We start from the raw sequence: 18,482 nt of genomic DNA, 5'->3' as shown, positions 1-18,482 counted from the left end.
GCCACACTGCTCCTATGGGCTGTTTGTCCTTCTCCCACAGAACAATTGCTCCACTGACACCAGGCTTCACCTTTGCACCTATTATCCCTTCTTCCTGGCCAGGCCTTTGATGATTCTTCTGCAGGTATTTGCCCACCACATTTTCAGAGCGAGGATTTCCAGCTGCATTTGGTTTCAACACACTAAGGCTTTTTCTTGCATGAGTCCTCATGCAGATTGCATCCTGGAGTGTTTAATGGAGTCAGATTGAGAACACACCTTCAGAAATTTGTCTTTGAATGGAGAACAGGAGACCTGCAGTTGATTTCCAATTAAAACAAGCGATGAGAAATCTGAGACCTGTGAGGTGCTGCTAGCTCCAAGGAAAGGGGATGACTTCTGATGTTTTCTTGAGTGTTATTCTGTGCATCCTAGTGGATCTCACACTGTTTGCCACATGTAAATACTCCATATAGAGTTAAAATCAAGCTCAACATGGAGAACATGTTTTCTACAGTTTCTACAGTTTGCAGGACAGCCAGTGACAAAACCCAAAAACCCCAAAAAACAAAGGCAAAACAAAACAAAATAACAACAACCAACCCCCCCCCCGCCCAAAAAAAAAAAAAAAAAAACCCACAAAAAAATCTACAAAAATTGTTTTGCTTCTTTATTTTACTGAAGAAGTGAAATTTTGCAACTTTTATCTTTGTATTTCCAGTTTTTCAGCAGCTGTCACATTCTGTTCATTGTATGTCTGTCTCTGTCTGTCTGTCACCAGCACTACTTCTCATCCCCTTCAGGCCGGCTGACTTTTGGAGGTCACGGCTGCGTTGTGGTGTGCCAGCACACTCCTGCAGCTGCCGGGCAGGGCGCCTTCCCGAGGTGCTGCCCCAGAGCTTCTGCAGAGCCTGAGCTCCTGCGGGGCATTGGGATGAGTCAGCACCACCCTGGCGGGGAGTGTCCGCTGCATCAGAGCCCTGCACAGAGCGCCTGGGGGCGTTAATTAACAAGCCCCCATGCTCATGCTCATTTCGGGCACTATATAGATTGTTTTCTACCTCATGGGTTCGGTGTTGCCAGGAGCACAGCACTTATATTTACCAATAAGCTCTATGGGAGGCAGATGTCTTCAAGGGAGAATGTTACAGAACTGGCCCCAGAAACCTTTCTGGTTTTTATTATTTCTGTGCTTTTATTCTTATGTCAATGTAAAGTCTCTAAAGGATACTTATGAAAACAAATCCTCTAACTTTGAACCTAGTGCTAAAGCATTCACATAGTAACTTGATTTTTTTTCATATTGATATTGCTGCTACAACATGGACAAAGCAGAGGAGGCTACATGGAGGCCGTGCTGTTGTTCTCTGTGCCTGGACCTGCTGCCTGGTTCCAGCTGATGTTACATTTGTTCTCCAGTCCTGGGGCATTAGGGAAGAAGGGTCTATGGGTCTTGCTGAGGACTTGCACACAGGTTGCAGCAGCAGCTACTGGCAGCCAGGATACTCTCACTCCTTAGCAGCCTCTTGTCAGCTGATCCTTAACTCTTCTGTAAGCATTTCCTTAGGTACTCTGGGGTCTTGATTCTTCATGTAACACTTAAATTGCTAAGGAAGCTTATTGCCACGCACACCAATACACAGAGGCTGTAGCCCCTAATGGGGATTAACGCCCTTCAGAAGGGTTGATTTGCAATATTTGGGGTGGTCAGAATATAAACACAACCATATTTATGTTTCCAAATGTTTTGCTTTTGGGTGGATGTCAGGTCTTAGAAACTATTTGTATAATGTTGCTGTTGTATAATCACACCCACTCTCATCCTGTGGGAATGTGAACAAGTGACTGAGAAGGAAATGATTCCAAATTTGCTGCCAGTCTACCCAGCCATCCATTCACCCTTCCAATGCTCTCCTTATTTCTGCTTCTTCCATGTTAATGAACAATGTGTTCATTCCTTCATATTCATTTTTGGGTGTTTTTGTTGCACTTTAGACTTCTAGTTTTTAAGAAGGTGGAGAGATTTGTTTCTGCTTATCTTCAAGCAGACTCTAAATTGCCCAGGTGACTCATATGGTATTTACTTAAGTGAACCCTACATGGCTTCTAATGAGCTGGGAGGAAGGAGGTGTTGAAATGGGGAAAGAAGTACCAGAATTCAGGACAATGACATATTTACTTTTTGGGGATGAAAAACCAACCCTGCTTTTGGGAATAGCTTGCTTTTAGTGCCCTGCTTCTTGAAAGCACAGTTATTAGAAACAGCAGCAGCTTCAGAAGAAAGTTGTCCCCTGTATTGCTCTGTGGGGTGCACTTCAGCAGGAATGTTATTCAGCCCTATCTTCTTTAAAACAGGTTTGTTCAGTTAACTATTCTTTGCCAGTGAGAAATGAAAACACGTATTCTCTTAGTTAAATGTATGGGGCTCACAGTATGAACAAACCCACATCTGACACTGTTTCCACAGCATTGTTGTTTCCACCACACCTACTACTTGGAAGAACCTAATCCTGCTGCAAATATGTCACCCCACTCACGCCACCTAACCAGTGCAGGGCATGGGAAAAGGACTGTGCTGTACTTCACTGAAGTACACTGCTATTAACAATAACAATTATAAGGGAAAGAGTCTACTTTTTCCCTGTTGTCTCTACAAAAAGTACTTCAGTGATTAATCTTTAGCTGAGTGTGGTTCTGCAGCTCTGTCAGCCCTCTGTTTGCCATGTGTTGAAGGTATCGTTGCACTTAAATCCACCCCTCGGAGTGCACAGCACCACAGTGCAGCTGCTTCTCTCCTCTGTTTTCTTGGATTAGTTATTTCCTTCTCTTTTACACCAAATAAGTTTCAAATGGCATGCACATCTTAATCTAGCAAATTAATTAATGTAATTTATTTTCCTCTGCAATGTTTGCACCTTTAATTAATCATAATTAAATGAATAATGTAAATGTGCATATAAATCACTTTGAAATCTGATGAAAGAATGCCAAGTTCCCAGGTTGGGTCAGATAGAAATTGTGGCAGATAGGCCAGACTCTGGGGGAGTTACTCTCTCAGTTATTTTCTGCTGGTACACCTAGTCCTTCACTGCTTTTGTAGTGTTTGACTACCAGGATTCCAGAAACTTGCATGGCTATGAATCACTGGCATTTCAACACTTTTTCTCTAAATAAATACTTAGTTTAGAAAGACAGAAGGCAATAATTGTATCAAAGTTTCCCTCTTGGTATTTGTTGCGGACGTACATGAGCGAGCAAGAAAATGGTAATATTTCTCAACAAAGAACTTAAATTCTTTGAGAGCAAGTTCTCCCTGCTACAACCAGCAGATGTACCGCACAGCATAGAAAAAAAATGGTCTGTTAAGAAATGTTGTACAGCCTCAGTGTCCCTTGAAGAATCTAATTTCCAGCAGAATCCACCCCATGTAAAAAGAGGTTAAACAAATATTTAATTTTGTCTGAGTCACTGCTTCTTGAGCTACCAGACGTGTGTGTAACAGATAGACAGAGCAGGGAGTGAGCCCAGCCCACAGTGTCCAGCAGGGAAAACTCTTACAGAGCAGGTTGTTGCTGCTGCAGTCGTTCTCTGTCACAGTTCAGTCATGTGACAGTGAGAGAGGGAAAGAACAGCTTTAGAGACGGGGCTGGGACATGCTGAAATGCCAGGGGACAGAATGATGCTGAGATGTGTACTCACTTGCAATTTATTAGAGAAAGAAATTCGTTGATGAAAAACAATGTAGGACAGTGTCCCTGAATTTTGACAAATAAGCAAGTTTTTTTTTTTCTCTCTAAACAAAACTGTGGAAATGCACACTTTAGTTTGACAATTTTTTTATTTGTTTGAATATGTTTCATGTAATCCAGAATCACAAATAGTTTTAAAATGTTTATTTCAAAATGACAATACAGAAAATATGCTATTCTGAAAACTGGTGAAATCTGGGGTTTGCTGGTTTTCAGACAAGTTTGACTAAGATTTTCTTAGGATAATTGCCAAAATCTGAATACATGTTTTCAAAATCACTTTTTTCTTGAAAAGTAATTTTTAAAAAATGTAGTAACCTGCAGTTAGCTCTATCTGGTAATTGCAGAAGGTTATTCTTTTGTCTGCATGCTTCACCATTTCCAATGTTTTATACAGTGTTTCAGGTTATCTGTCTACCTGTGTCTGTATGTCTTTTATTTTGCAGAAAGTGTTCATATTTTCTGGAACTTTTCGGATGAATTTGGATCCTTATGGGCAGTGGAACGATGAAGAAATATGGAAAGTTGCAGAGGAGGTAATGCTGTTCAGTGTTATTTGTCTCCCTCTGGTGATGTGGTTACAGCAGGGTGCAGTACAGATCAAATGATTGTAATATTTTGCATTTATGTAGAATCTTAGGGGAAAAGTGCAGGGGGAAGGTCATGCTGTGCTACAAACCATATATATTATGTTTTGTATAAATAGTTATTTCAATACCCAGGCCAATGTGAAGCCATTTGAGAGGATCTCTCTCTGACAAGGCATTCAGGCTTTTGCTCTACTCGTGTCATGCAGCTTCCTCTGGCATGGAAGATAAGTCATGGAATGTTAGAATTTCCAACCTGAAGGTTGCCTTCTGATATTTTGTTCGGGTTTCAACAATGTTGGGGTCTTTTTCCCCAGTTCCGAAGCTGAGGGGCCAGGTTCTGTTCCATGCTGCCCTGGTCACACACATTGCAGATGTCAGGTGCCACCTCTTGGCTCTGACAGTGCCTCATGGGTTGCAGAGGTGTCTGTAATGCCCAGGAAAGGTCAAGTGAGCATTATGAGAGGGAAAGGGCCACAGCCTAGAAAGCAGATACCTTTTTCCAAGGTACAGATGACCTAATTAATACAAACCTAACCAGAAATTGGTGCCTTTTTCCCTGTTCATTGCAAGTCTCATGTATCAGAAAATGCTTACAGGTGTGGGACTTAATCCAGTGTGGATCAATATCCCCTTTCTTGATGAAGATAAGCTCTACTGCTTTGGAGGATTGTTTCCAGTGTGTGTTTGAATTGAGCTTGGGATTTTAAAGAGCTAAACTTCTTTCACAATGGCTTGGAAAAAAATTTATTTTGAAATGTTTATCATTAAGGAGTTTGGCAAATCTGCATGTGATACTGAGGTTTTCATTGCACAGGAAAGAACGCAAAGCAAATAGAAAAAAGAAAGAGCTGTAATGCTTTTTACTAGGAGTGATTAGATTGTTTACCAAGTTCATGCTCTTGAAGTCTGGCTTGGCAGTAGGAGTGAGTCAGCATAACTTCGGGAGCACGGTACAGAAATGAACTGTCAGCTTATTCCAGACCCATGTTGACTGCTGAGGATTTAGAGGATCCTCCTGAGGTCCGCATCAGCTTTTTACACTCCTTGCAATCAACTGCAGAGAACAAAGCCTTGTCTGATGTCTCGTGTTTTATTGTCCTCATATTTCAGCACCCAAATCTATCAGACTTGTGTCAGCTTGTGAGCTGAAGTCTTACTCCTGCAGTCACCTGTCTGAACCCTATGGGCACATGAAGAGACCTTGTGCAGCTTTAAGAAGAAAGCACTTTTCCCATCCATCGAATACAAAATTTCATTAAGGACACAATGTATGTTCAAAAGAGAATGAGGAACAGATCACTGGCCTTAATTTGCTTACAAATTAAAGCACAAGCTCTTCAGAAACTCAGCACATATACCCATACATCACAGTTTAATATGGTTTCCGTGCAAAGTGAAAACACCTTGTAGGAATTCCAGATTCTTGTTTTCCCTGAAATGCAAATTAGTTGCAGATCAGTAATATTTAAAAAATCCGAGGGCGGGGGCCTTCAAAAATTCCTGGAGTTTCATTACATTTATATAGTGTTTTACAGAGCCATGCAACTCACATATATTTCCTAGTTTTCGTATTTTGTGAAAATGTCTCCCTGAACTCCACTGATAAGGCCAAGGACCACAGTTGGTTTGGAGCTGTGGAAGATGGAAAGCTTCACTTTGAGGTGTTAATCTCCCAAGGAGAGTAAAGAGGAGCTCTGGGAGAAACAGTCAGAAAATATCTCCTGGGCTGGACTCTGGTTTCTGGTCCAAAGGCATCAGCTTCACTTGGCATGGGCACCCCTCTAAAGGCTTTGTCAGCAGTGCCAGAGAGAAGCCCCTCGTGCCATTAGTATAACCAAAGTGCACAAGACCTTCGGGGCAGTAAAATGAGCACTTGGAAACACTGTCAGAGCTGTAGAGACAACAACCATGGTGACTGGGGTTATTTTCTCTGTTGCTGTAATGTAGCATTATAAATTTTTGTAATTTCTTTTAAAACTCCTAGTAACCATAGCATTTACAAGGATGTAAATGATTGCCACAGTCAGCAGTAATTGTATCATGCCCGTTTTTTGTGTCCTTTCTTTCTCCGGCAGGTCGGTCTGAAGTCTGTAATAGAGCAATTTCCAGGCAAGCTTGATTTTGTTCTTGTGGATGGAGGCTGTGTCCTCAGCCATGGCCACAAACAGCTGATGTGCCTCGCCCGGTCAGTTCTCAGCAAAGCTAAAATCCTGCTGCTCGATGAACCAAGTGCTCACCTGGACCCTGTGTATGTTTTGTTCTTTTGTTCTGTTTTCTAATACGGAATTAGAAAACCCGTGAGGCAGCACCATGTAAAGAGATCTTTTGTAACTTGTCTGGCCTATTACTAAACCTGATTTCAGTAATGCATACAGGTAATTCTGTGCAGGGGATCAGGGAATCGTGGTTACAACCTTTACTCTATGGCTGATAGGTACTTTGACAGCAGAGATGCAGCTGAGGCACCTCAGAGCCGTGTCCCTGCACGGAAGCTCTACAGCCCACAGCCGGGCTGTTACACAGGTCAGTGCACATTGCAGCCTGAATGGCAGTGTTTGTTTGCCTTTCAGAACTTCCCAAGTGATCAGGAAGACCCTGAAGCACGCATTTGCCAACTGCACAGTGATACTCTCCGAGCACAGGCTGGAGGCGATGCTGGAGTGCCAGAGATTTTTGGTGAGCATTCTCATAGGCCCACGTACTGTTGTCTTACTATATTTGATGAACATGCAAAACACACCAAGTAGAAATGATGATTTTTTCTGGATTGATGAGGGTCATTCAGGGCAGTTGAGCAGCCTATCCACTGGCAGAACTGCAGCAGGCTCCTGTTTACTCTTTCACCTGATCTGTCACAGACACCTCTGTTCAGATGAGCCGGGTTGTATTCTGGAGGAGAAAGAAGGAACTTCTTTCTGAAGTTCCAGTTCAGAAAGGTGCCTTATAATTTTGAATGGTTCAGGAGATTCAGAAAAATCTCAGCATCTCACAGAGTTTTACAATTGCAAATGCAGAATCAGCTGCACTAGAGCAATAGGAGGCTGCCTGGGGAAGAGAGGTTTCCCAGTATGTGCTGATCAGAATTGCTGATTTCTTTCAACAAGCCATGTAAATATTCCTTTCATGTGTAATCAAGAGGACATATTACTGGAATCCTGGAGTATTTGTTACATAAAAACGATTAGTAAAGAAAAGGCAAGGTATGTAAATTGTTCTTAAAAATTAGGTTCCTCTCTCTGTATTTTTTTCACTCTTCTATGAGAGGACATCTAAATTTTCTTAGCAGAGTGAAGCATGGTTTTTTACATCTATTTGGTTGGCTGCATTAGCACAGCAGGAGGAACACTGCCTGGAGTTAAAGCAGGCTAGTCAGTAGGCAGGTTGTGCATCCCTTTGGATGCACTGCTCCTCTGTGTGTGCTGGACTTGCCTTATCCCCAGCTGCTATGGCAGCAGAGCCCTAGCAGGCAAGCAGCCTCTGCTCTGAAAAGGCTTCCCACCCTCCAGACTGTGTTATAGCAACAGAGATGATAGAAGTTCTCTCCTGTAAGAGCTTACCAGAGATGTGCTAACACTGCACTGCCAGTGGAAGAGCCTGCTTTTTCCTTGGCTCCTCCCTAACGGGGGAGACTGGCACAACCTTACAGGGCAAACTTTCTGTCTCCTCCAAACGGAGGTGAGCAGCTTCCTTGTTTGGTGAGAAGAGAGCAAAGGAAGCCTGGCACCTTGCTGGCAGCCTTCTCCCTCTGCTTAGATAGAAAAATTAACACTTTTTTACCTGGGCAGTCTGGCAGTGCCAGGGAAATGCCAAGGTACTGGGAGACTTTAACACAGGGACCCAGAGTCCTGTGTTAAAGTCACAAGGAGAAAACAGCCAGTTCAGGGCACTTTGTAATTTGGGGAATAGGCACCTTTCGCATATGTTCAAATTTTAATGTATGTTTTTGTGGTTGTAATTAGAAACTCCAAGTCAGAAATTAGAAATTGTAAATTGGGCTTTTTCTGTTAGAATATGTTTGCCATGTCTTCACGTGTCTTCCCTGTTCCATTAGTTGCATTAGCTGATTTCAGTCAGCACCACCACTGCTCATCTAACAGAGTGATGTTTCTCCAGGTAATCGAGGACAATAAACTGAGGCAGTACGAATCCATTCAGAAGCTGCTGAGTGAGAAGAGCTCCTTCAGGCAGGCCATCAGTCATGCTGAGCGCCTTAAGCTGCTCCCAGCACACCACAGAAACTCCAGCAAACGCAAGCCCCGACCCCAAATCACTGCCTTGCAGGAGGAGACGGAGGAGGAAGTGCAGGAGACAAGACTGTGAGATGCTGTGTAGAGATCCTCTTTGTGGAGTAAATTGTCAGCAGTGCCCCATGATGACAGGACCGGCACTTCTGAACGTGCCTCAGCCATGCACAAATTCAGCCTTCCAGGAGGTGTTTACTGCAGCAACCACATGAGCATGTAGGAATTGCTTCCCTTCCGTGGTTAATCATGTGCAAGTTAGTACATACTTTGAGGTTTTGCCACTTACAGTGGTGGAACCAGATTTCCTTTGGAAAGCTGCTCTGATTGGATACAAATGAAATGGCAAGCTGAAGTAACCTGCCTAGCCTGACATAATTGTTTCAGAAAAGTTTTAGAAATGTTCTTGCTGAGGTGAGGACTAGACAGCAGGAAGAATGTGAGAAAATAATCAGACCTGGGTGGAAAATAGAAAAATCAGTGTGTAAAAAACTTCTGTGGATTCACTTCCTGCAAATGAATTAAGGGACAATATCAGCAAGGCACACAGAAAACTTCCTCCTCTTTGTTTTCCATGCAGCAACTGTAATTTCAGCTTAAGCAGGAAAGGCCAAATGCCACGTGCATAGGTGAAAATGAAGGAAGAGAGGATATTGTCTTGGAAGCCAATCAACATCTGTCATGTCTCCACGGTTAAGGGAGAATTGATATTTTCTCTTAAAACCTAGGAGACTGTTAGCCTGACCCTGCACACAACTCACAATTGGATGAATGCAGGCTGACATCAGTATCTAGCAAAAGGTAGGACTCTTGGCAGAGGACCTGTAATAGTCTGCATAGGTCTGGCATCTTTATATGGTTTTTACTTTGGCCTAAAAAAAAAAAAAAAGAAAAAGAAGAAGAAACCTCTCAGAAGTAGACTTTAATTATGAAATTAATTTTTATACTCTTCCGGTTTGCAGTTTTATTATGGAACTGAATGTTCTCTAGGATATTTTATTTATTTTAATATTGTTGCAAACTTTTATTAAGGAAATTATGTATTTTAAGAGTGATTACGTACTATAAAGAAAAATATATTTGTACAAAAAGTTTTGTATTTGGATTGTTGCAGGGATATTTTGCTACTAAACTTTGATGTCTCATTATGCTAGAGCTGTTGAAAACGAGGGCAGCCCCAGAGTTTGGCCAGGTACTGTCCAATCCTGTCTTTGTGCACTAAAGTATTCTAGTGATATACAAGTGTTTTAGATTATTTTTTTTTTCTTTAAATAAATTTTAAAAAGGGAAACTGCCTGTGTGACACATTACAATCCCCGCCGCCCCCACACTCCCTCCAGTGGGGCAGGCACTGCGGACCGATTCTGCTACTTCCACTTCAGTCATTGCTGCCTATCAAAACCACGGGCGTCATTTTTAGCGCCCGCTTTCGGTTCTTTGCCCAGGCGGTGCCGAAATGGCAGCGGGGTGGCTGTGCCCGGCACTAGGGGGTGCTGCGGGCCTCGCCCGCCGCGGCGCGGTCAGCCCCGGCTCCGTCTCAGCGCCGAGCCGAGAGCCGCACGGGCAAGGCTCGGACCGAACCCTGCCGGGCGCCCTGCGCTGCGCCGCTGTCCTGGTGCTGCTCCGGGGGCCGCTGGGCCGGGCTCAGCCCGCAGGCACCGGGGCTCACTCCGGAGCTGCTCACCCTGCATCACGCTGCTTTCCCTCTAGCTCTGTCCCCCATTGCATACTTTATTACCCTTCATTACACGTCTTCTCTGCAAATAGTTGTTGGCGGTTTTTTTCCTGCCCTGTCCTTCATACTGTACTTCTATGCTTGTCGGTCTTCTAGCACTTATTTGGGTTTTTTTCCTTTCTTTCTGTGGGGGACACCTCCTTGTGCTGCCTGATTTTCTCCACGAAGTAATGCCTCTTGCTCACAGAGCATTCTGACTGCCATTGGGTCTCAATTTTGCCATGTCACTGTTTCTTTGCCACTAAGCTCTGCTTGATTGATAACAATGGAAAAACAGCTGTGTATTGAAGTAGCATCACTTTTGAATCCCATCTCCACTCCTCTTATCCCCTCAAACCGTTCACCTCACAGAGTTTGCCCCTTTTCTCACATAGTCAGCTCTCCATTTGTACAAGTCTATAGAGTATGCCTGGGACGCCAGAGCTGCTGCAGTGTGGCCAAATCCAAGGAGGCGTGCCAAGGGTTGCTCTTTCTCAGGATGTTACTCAGAGTTACAGCAGACACACCAAGTGGGGGAGTTTATTATCTAAATAAACAAGATGATCAGAAAGATCAGCAGAAAAGAACCAGTGTCGTTAGAACCAGCGCACGTTTCAGAGCTTGCGCAATTGACCGTTCATGTTCTGTGTCATTGTCAGAGTCAGAAGGTGGTAGGTAAGCTGGATTCAGCAAAGACACATTTCAGGACAGAAAAAGATAAATACAGCAGGAACACGTAGTAGATGGGAGGTAATGGAAGCTGCTGATACAAACACTTAGAAGGACTTTGAAAGAAAAAGTAAATCAGTTGACTATTGCCCCCACCCTGAGCCACAGCACTCACCGAAACAGCTTCTGCCATCAGTGCCCAGCTACCACTATCACACTGCTGGTCCCAAAGAGCCCAGACAAGACGCTGCCCTCTCAGAGCAACTGAGAGAAGAGTGTGCTATTTCTTTCAGTCCCAAAACCACTGTTGCAGCTCCTTTGGAGTTCAGGCTAGAACAAGAGGTAAGTTAGTACCAGCCTCCATGAGAAGGATGACACAGCCTCTCCTTCCTAACCAAGGTTGAGAAGAGCATGTTACCTTCTAAAGCAAGTGTTCTTGTACTTGCTGTCAGGGGGTGACAGCTCCCAGGGATGTTTGCCTGGAACTAATCTGGGAAGTTGCACATGCTGTTCGTGATGGAAAACGGAGCACAAGAGGAAAGGGAGAAAATAAAAAAGAAGTAAATTAGGTCATAAACAGTGGAAGAACAAACAATGACCTTCATAAACACAGGCTGAGCATTACTTAAGGGAATTTTTCTTCTCACATGTTTTGCTTTGCATGCATTTGATAAAACAAAACAGATATAAAAAGACTTCTACCAGAGCACTTTGTCATTAAAACCACCTATACAGAAATGTGTGCCCAACATACAGCCAAAGAGAAGAGCATGCTGACTTTAATACTATATGTGGAGATTTAATTTTGCAGCCTGCTGAGAAGAAACAGAAAAATCAAAGTTGAAAAGAGATTCTGTAGCTGTCCTTAGGTACAGTGAAGGGTGACCACACTGCTAGTACAGCACAAAGAAGCTCTTGGGAGAGCAAAGGCTAAGCAAATCTAGCCTAAACAAACTTGTACTATGCACACTTAACCATTTTCATTAATCTTATATACAAAATAACTACACAAAGTAGCTTGATAATTGTCATTAGCGGGAACTGCTCAGTATCTCACTGGAGTCAAACAAGCCTGCTACTCCAGAAAACAACTTTGCTTTCATAGTTGCTTAACTGGTGTCTTACCAGCTGTGCTTTATTCATTAAATATCCATTTCCAAAGTCTTTTAAAAGCCCACCTCCTCCAGCTCCACAAGCCTCAAATCTCTCAGGCTGTTCCATCAGAGCTGCTAAACACCTGATGGCATCTACACTTCTTGAATTCTATCTACCCTGTTTAAGCAACAGCCTGAAGTTATTTCTTAGTAATTTAAGGCCTTGCAAAGCATTTCCCTATATTAATTCTAAACTGATGTTAATTGCTGGAATTAATTTCAGAACTACATAATTTTATTTACCTAAAAGGTGTTCTGGTGATTATTTTTCCCTCACTTTTCTATTACAGATTTGGCGTTTTAGGTCTATAATTAGTTGGTTATAATTTAACATGTGGAAAAAAACCCACAGTGCTTTAGAACTGATGTACAACTGTTCATTAATGGACTATTATTTGCTGCCCAAAAACATCTTGCAAATTAAGCCCTGCAATAGTAGTTCATTTCCTTTACAAACCCTCATGCTCCCCAAAACCAATTTCCTGTTCCTAGGATAAACAATATTTATACTAAGTTCATTCCCCAGAGCTCACTTCAGCCTCTAAATACAACCCTCATAAAATGCAGCCACAGGTTTCTGTGTGATGCTACAGCCCACTTTCACCGTACCTTGCACTCCCTTAAAGTCACTTCAAGTTTCTTGAAGAACAGCCCATGTAGTAATTCTCAAGTCTCTTAACTATGATTTGACCATCATAAACATACTTTAACTAGAGTTATGACCAAGAAAGTGAACCTTCATCCCTTCTCCAAGCATTTTTCACCACCAGAGGCTGTTTTGCTTTTCCAGTTCTACTGGAAAGCTGGAGGGCTTTTGATGTATTTTGTAAACCACTTGAGCTGTATCACAGGAAATGTGCCTCAGACCTGCTGGTTTTGCTGTTGCTGATGCATGTTGCTGCCTTTGTTGAACGATGGAGTAGGTTTCTTCATGCTTTTAATTTTGGAGTTCATGCTCAGCAAACCAAAAACAAAGGCAAATATTGTGTGATAGATTCAGACATTCACTTTAGGAGCACATTCCATATTCTTGTCAAGAAATACGAACCATAGGAGAGATGCTGAAAGCTTTTATTTTCAGGACTGGCTTGGAGAGCTGGAATGTTTGGTACTTGCCAAAGTTGATGGATGAGAAGAATCTTTCATGTTTCTCCAGCTGAAGGCATTGAGATGTATATAAAGAATGCAGTGTAGACAGATGAGGGCTAAATTAAAAGTCTCTCACTGCCCCAAGTAGCCTGTGAGATGGATTCAACAGTAGCAACTTCCCTACAGCGTTCCACAGAGACAGGGTCTATCTCTTTGCACTCACCTCTTTCAAAGTTATGGGGTAATAGCTGAGAGCAGATGCAGCACGGATGGGTGCGGCCCAACACAGCTCACTCCAATCCTCTCTGCTTGAGACTCAGGAAACAAAGAAGAGAAAGGATTTTGTCCATTACAAACCTGAAGCGAGAGTAGCTGGTATGACAAGTCACTCATGAGGAGTGGTGTTTGTAGCATCACAGGATGAACCTGAAGACACAGTGAAACCCTGAGCTCACGAACAGAACCTGGCCTTGCTTCAGCACAACCTATCACAAACCGAGTGATAAGCCAGCACAGAAGTCATCCTGTCTACAAGGAAACTGTGATATGATTATGTGTTGTTCACTTTTTGAGGGCAGGAACTGCTGTGGCCTAACAAGAGAGATCAGCACTGAGGGCAGAAGAGAACAACCAATTAGAAGATATGCAAGATACTGTGAGATTAAAGCTGCATGGAGATTACAGACTGTTGAACTGACAAACAAACAGAACTACAGCAGACAGAAGTCAAACAGGTAAAAGATGCAGATGGAGAGTTTGGAACAGCAGGCTGAAAAGGAAGGATAATGAGGGCATTGAAAGCCAATGCTAAATTTAACAAGAGACCTAAGTTTCACACCATGATCAAAGTTACTCTGTCCTCTGCAGATTTTCATGCACACTACAGTACTGATTAGTTTTCACTTTCACAGACAATATGCAGTTTTAAAATATACCTCAAAACATGCTTTAGGACATTGCTGAGTATCTTCCCACACAGAAGCACGCTGTTAACTCTTGATCTAAACAAGGTCTGACATTTCCAAGGTGTATTTTAAAATGCAGAACAAACCTAGCTTAGAAGCATGTCAGGATTTTTCTTTCCTTATCACTCTTAAAAATAATAAAATTGTTATTACAAATTCTGATGCAGAAATTTATGTGATCCTTACAGTGTCTTCCACTTGTGTTCCTCCTTGGTGATGAAATCCATACCTGAGCTTCTCACACAAGCTACCACACCGCTGCTCACTGCTTCAGCACATCAGGGATGCTACTTGCTGAGGCTCACTGCTCCGACCTGCAGTGCTTCACAGCTGACTCATTCTGCTAAGAACCACCAGCAAAAACAGCAGCCATTTTTCAGCACCAAAAAAGAATAAAAAAGTAAAATTAGAAATCAATCTCTAGAGAAATTACTGTGTTTGGTTACACATTCCTATCACAGAGCAAACTGAAATCTTAGTGAAACAGCAATTGCCTGAAAGCAAGGTATTTTCTAAATATATTGTGCAGGAAATGATTTCAGAAATAAGCTTCTAATATTCAGTATCTATTGAGCCAACACACACACAAACTAAGAGAAAGAAAGACAATATGCCATACAAAGATTTTATTGACATGAGTCTGGGATGACTGTTTTACATACAAAGGCAAAGTGTTAGGAACAGTTAATCCTTTACCCCTTCAGGCTTAATTTGAGAAAAATGCCCTTTTGGATATTAGAGGCATATCACTGTCCAAGTTCTCCAAGCCATCTCCCAGTAACCCAGCAGAAGGCATCTAAATCTGATCTCAAGAAAAAATCTGCCCTTTCCCCTGCCTAATAGGTAGGTGAGCTATCTCGACAGCACACATTTCCACATTCCTACAATTCACAAGGATGTAACTGCAACTACTGTAGAAAGAGGCTGGGGAAATATGCCCTGCATAGAAACTCTCCCTCACGGGAACATGATCTACCTCAGTGGTGGAGAGAAAAATGACAAAGAGTTAATTTTAACTGCAACTAAAGTATCATTTTACAGCAATTACATCTTAAATCCACAACAGAAATTGATAATTACATAGTAACTCATTGCTACTACATTATCTTGGATAATACTGTAGTTAAGCTTTTGCTCAAATTCCATTTCAGTAAAATCTGTTTCTGTAAAACACTGTTATTTCTCAGATGCCTTTAAAACACTAATGAAGCATATAAAATTTTTACAGTATACAAGAAAAACTAAGTTAATAAATGATCACATTTTCTTCAATTCTATCAAAGAGTAAGAGTCTGAGAAAAATAACTTTTGTTGCATTTTAATTTCTCAATCTCCTTTCTTTTTTATGAGCTGAAAGTTACAAAGGAAATTCATTACATTTTAGATGAAGAGAAGCTTGAGAAAAACAAAATCACAATTCAGCAGGCAGATGATGATGATGATGAAATCAAAGCATTTAATATGGCTTGTAGCTGAAAGTAATCGATCTGCAATTCCAAACATTTCAGTTATTGCCACATTCACTAATTTTTCATTAAGTGAAGATAAAACATCTTTAAAATGCATGAACAATAGCTTTAAGCCATTGTTGTATATATTGTGCAACTCATCTGAATGCAGGTTAACATGTGAACTTAATAGAATATATTTATGTACAGTATATACACAAACAGAATCCTGTGGTAGGTACCCCTGAATATTATCATTTAAATAAGTAATTTTCATAATAAAAGAAGAAAAAACCCAACCATCTATGGAGGAGGCAAAATGCCCATTTTTGAACTTTAAATCAATATAATTTCCAGCTAATGTACATAGAAATAAAACTGTGGTCCTGTACAAACTTTACATTACAGGGTAACAGTTTGTTTTTAAAAAATATTTACATATTTAAGTACTTGGTTCTTCGCAATAGAGATTATATGAACACAAAAATTTGTAAGATAGGCAGGTTTATTTATTGGATTTTTCTATTTGTTCTTTTTTTGTGCAAATTCCAAATCTCTCTTTTTGTGTTACTATCTGCCTCTATTTGCCTTGTATTACTGCTGCTGCTTTTTTTTAGTATTCTGAGAAGGCTGGGTGACTTTGCTTCTAGGAACAGGAAGAAACGATTTAACTCTTGAAACACCCAACTCTGTCTTTGATTTACTGTTGCTGCTTTCCACAGTTCGACTGCTGCTGAGAGGACGCATTCCATCCTAGAAATAAAGAAAAAAAGTGTTTTATGTATAAATAAGTATCACTGTTTAACATGGTTGGGTTGTGTTTCCTTCATTTTGGCCAACATTTCCCCAGAAAAATATATTTTTTTATTCTGTATGAAATCTTTTGACCAAGCTTTTCACAAAACTCCCAGGTAGCTAAGCTTGTCTACTTGCAAGTCAATATAGTAATGCCTTCTGTTGTTAGGAGGAATTTTTAAAGAAAAAAATCACTAGGAAAAATGTACAGTAGGAACTGGTAGGTCAGCTGACAGCCAATTACCCAGGCATCACTACTATGTGAAGCTCTGATTTGGGATGCCTGAAAATGTGTTTAAGAGAAATATTCGAAAGGAGTACACCTTCTTGTGCATCTGAAAAGTTAAAATTATTTCTTTTAGTGGAGACTTTTCTATGGATTTTAAGTAAATTTACAAAAGTATTTTAACTTTCTAAATATTTGGATATGAAGAAATGCGATTGCAAGGCTGAGACTGGCTCAGCTGGTCAGAGCATGGTGCTGATTACACCGAAGTTGCGGGTTCAGTCCTCATGTGGGTCATTCATTTAAAATCTGGACTCCGAGATGCTTGTGGATCCCTTCCAATTCAGAATACTTGATGGCCTGTGAACATCAGCTCTTTTAATGCTAAGGAGTGCAAGTTAATCCAGATTCAGGGCTATTTCATTGTATCTGCAAAAAATGGTGCCTTTAAAGAACAATTTATTGCAGTCAGATAAAACATCAGGATTGGCCTCCAAAAGACCCATATCAAAGGAGCACAGAAGGCCTGGTCAGGGACCACAGACCACAGATTATGCCCTGGCTAAGATTAATTGAGCTCAGAAGCTCTCCTGATGTTCAAAAACACAATGAGCAAAAAAGAAAAGGGAACAACACGTAAAAACAGAGAAAACATAATCTTTCAAAGAACAAAAACTAAGCAGTACATAATCTCATTTTTGTATTTAGTACAGATGGTAGCACCCACAAACAACAGTATAAATTTCTGAAGAGAAGATAATAGTGGACTTCCCATATCTTCCAATAATATTCAGCTTATCTTCCACTCTGAACCTACTCTGAAGTTACTGAAGTTCATTTACATGTATAACACAGTGAGATGACTGCGTATTTCAATGAATAGTTAAGTCAAAAATAGGAACTGAATACCCCTAAAAAATGTTATTCTTCACAAGCTTTGGTAATACCATGTCTTTTCAACGTTTTTGCCCCTGAGAGCTTTGACATCAGAACAACCAGAAATTTTACATCAAGAATTTTAAAAGTGATGCTTTTGAAAACTTGCTGAATGACATTAATTGAGAGAAAACCACAAACCTGGGTTTTATTTCTCTTCATATCTGATGGAAATAACTTGCAATGTCAATGCAACATCAAAAATACTTGGCCTAGGGAGATGGCATTATTTAAAAAGCCAAAACTGAAAGCAAATACATCCATTGTTTTAATAAATCTTCAGCTTCTATTACATGAAAGAAACTGGGCATGGCAGTCTAGCACGTTTCCTAAGAATTATGACAGTGTTTTCTTAAAATAAACAGGGCACTAATTCTTAGGATGCAATCAGAAATTGGTATTTGGAGACATTCTGAACACCTTTCCTAGCCTACTGTAACCCTCATTTCACCTACCTTTTGTGCTGTTGTTTTTTTGGGGTTAGTACCACTTGCTGAAAATACAGGAATATTCTGAGAGTTACTGAACATCAGTAACTCATCCTTAGAATCTGCAATCTAAAGGAAGATAAGGAAATGGTGACTTTTTAGTTATTCACAGAGATTATGCTTCAATTTGCCAATTTTTGGAGGCTTGATTTTATTTTCATGGTTTCTGTACAATGCAATGCATAAATAGCCAAAGAACAATTAAAATATTTCTTCTTTACTCTTGAGTGCGTTTTTAAAAGATGGAAGACGAAGATTTCATATAAACTATAATCAGAGGAAGATTAAACATGCATTTGCAGAGTAATAATTTTCTGTGGAGCTTAAGGGCAGTTTCCCAGCAAATTCTACCCAGCCCTCAAAAACATCAGAGAAAGGAATGATCATTTTCTCATTCTTCTGCCATACTTCTTCTCTACTGTTTTTCCTTCCCTTTTTC

General features: G+C 41.0%; 2 protein-coding genes across 2 annotated transcripts in view; one reads left to right on the top strand and one right to left on the bottom strand.

Annotated features, from left to right (window-relative positions):
• CFTR (CF transmembrane conductance regulator) overlaps positions 1-9,960 on the top strand; it is an 87,123-nt gene extending 77,163 nt beyond the window's left edge. The window contains exons 24-27 of the mRNA XM_066318980.1: positions 4,175-4,264; positions 6,394-6,566; positions 6,889-6,994; positions 8,432-9,960. Coding sequence (XP_066175077.1) covers positions 4,175-4,264; positions 6,394-6,566; positions 6,889-6,994; positions 8,432-8,638 — 576 coding nt within the window. The 3' untranslated portion in view covers positions 8,639-9,960. The remainder of the gene's footprint in view (positions 1-4,174; positions 4,265-6,393; positions 6,567-6,888; positions 6,995-8,431) is intronic.
• Positions 9,961-14,761: 4,801 nt separating this feature from the next.
• Positions 14,762-18,482, bottom strand: part of CTTNBP2 (cortactin binding protein 2) — a 77,713-nt gene continuing 73,992 nt past the window's right edge. Inside the window, exons 22-23 of the mRNA XM_066318979.1 lie at positions 18,011-18,112; positions 14,762-16,351 (exon numbers count right to left, since the gene is read on the bottom strand). Coding sequence (XP_066175076.1) covers positions 16,193-16,351; positions 18,011-18,112 — 261 coding nt within the window. The 3' untranslated portion in view covers positions 14,762-16,192. The remainder of the gene's footprint in view (positions 16,352-18,010; positions 18,113-18,482) is intronic.

The sequence above is a fragment of the Sylvia atricapilla genome, chromosome 5, assembly GCF_009819655.1.
Source record: "Sylvia atricapilla isolate bSylAtr1 chromosome 5, bSylAtr1.pri, whole genome shotgun sequence".
Lineage (NCBI taxonomy): Eukaryota > Metazoa > Chordata > Aves > Passeriformes > Sylviidae > Sylvia > Sylvia atricapilla.
The sequence above is the reverse complement of the archived record's forward strand: the minus strand, read 5'-3'. Positions and strand labels throughout refer to the sequence as shown.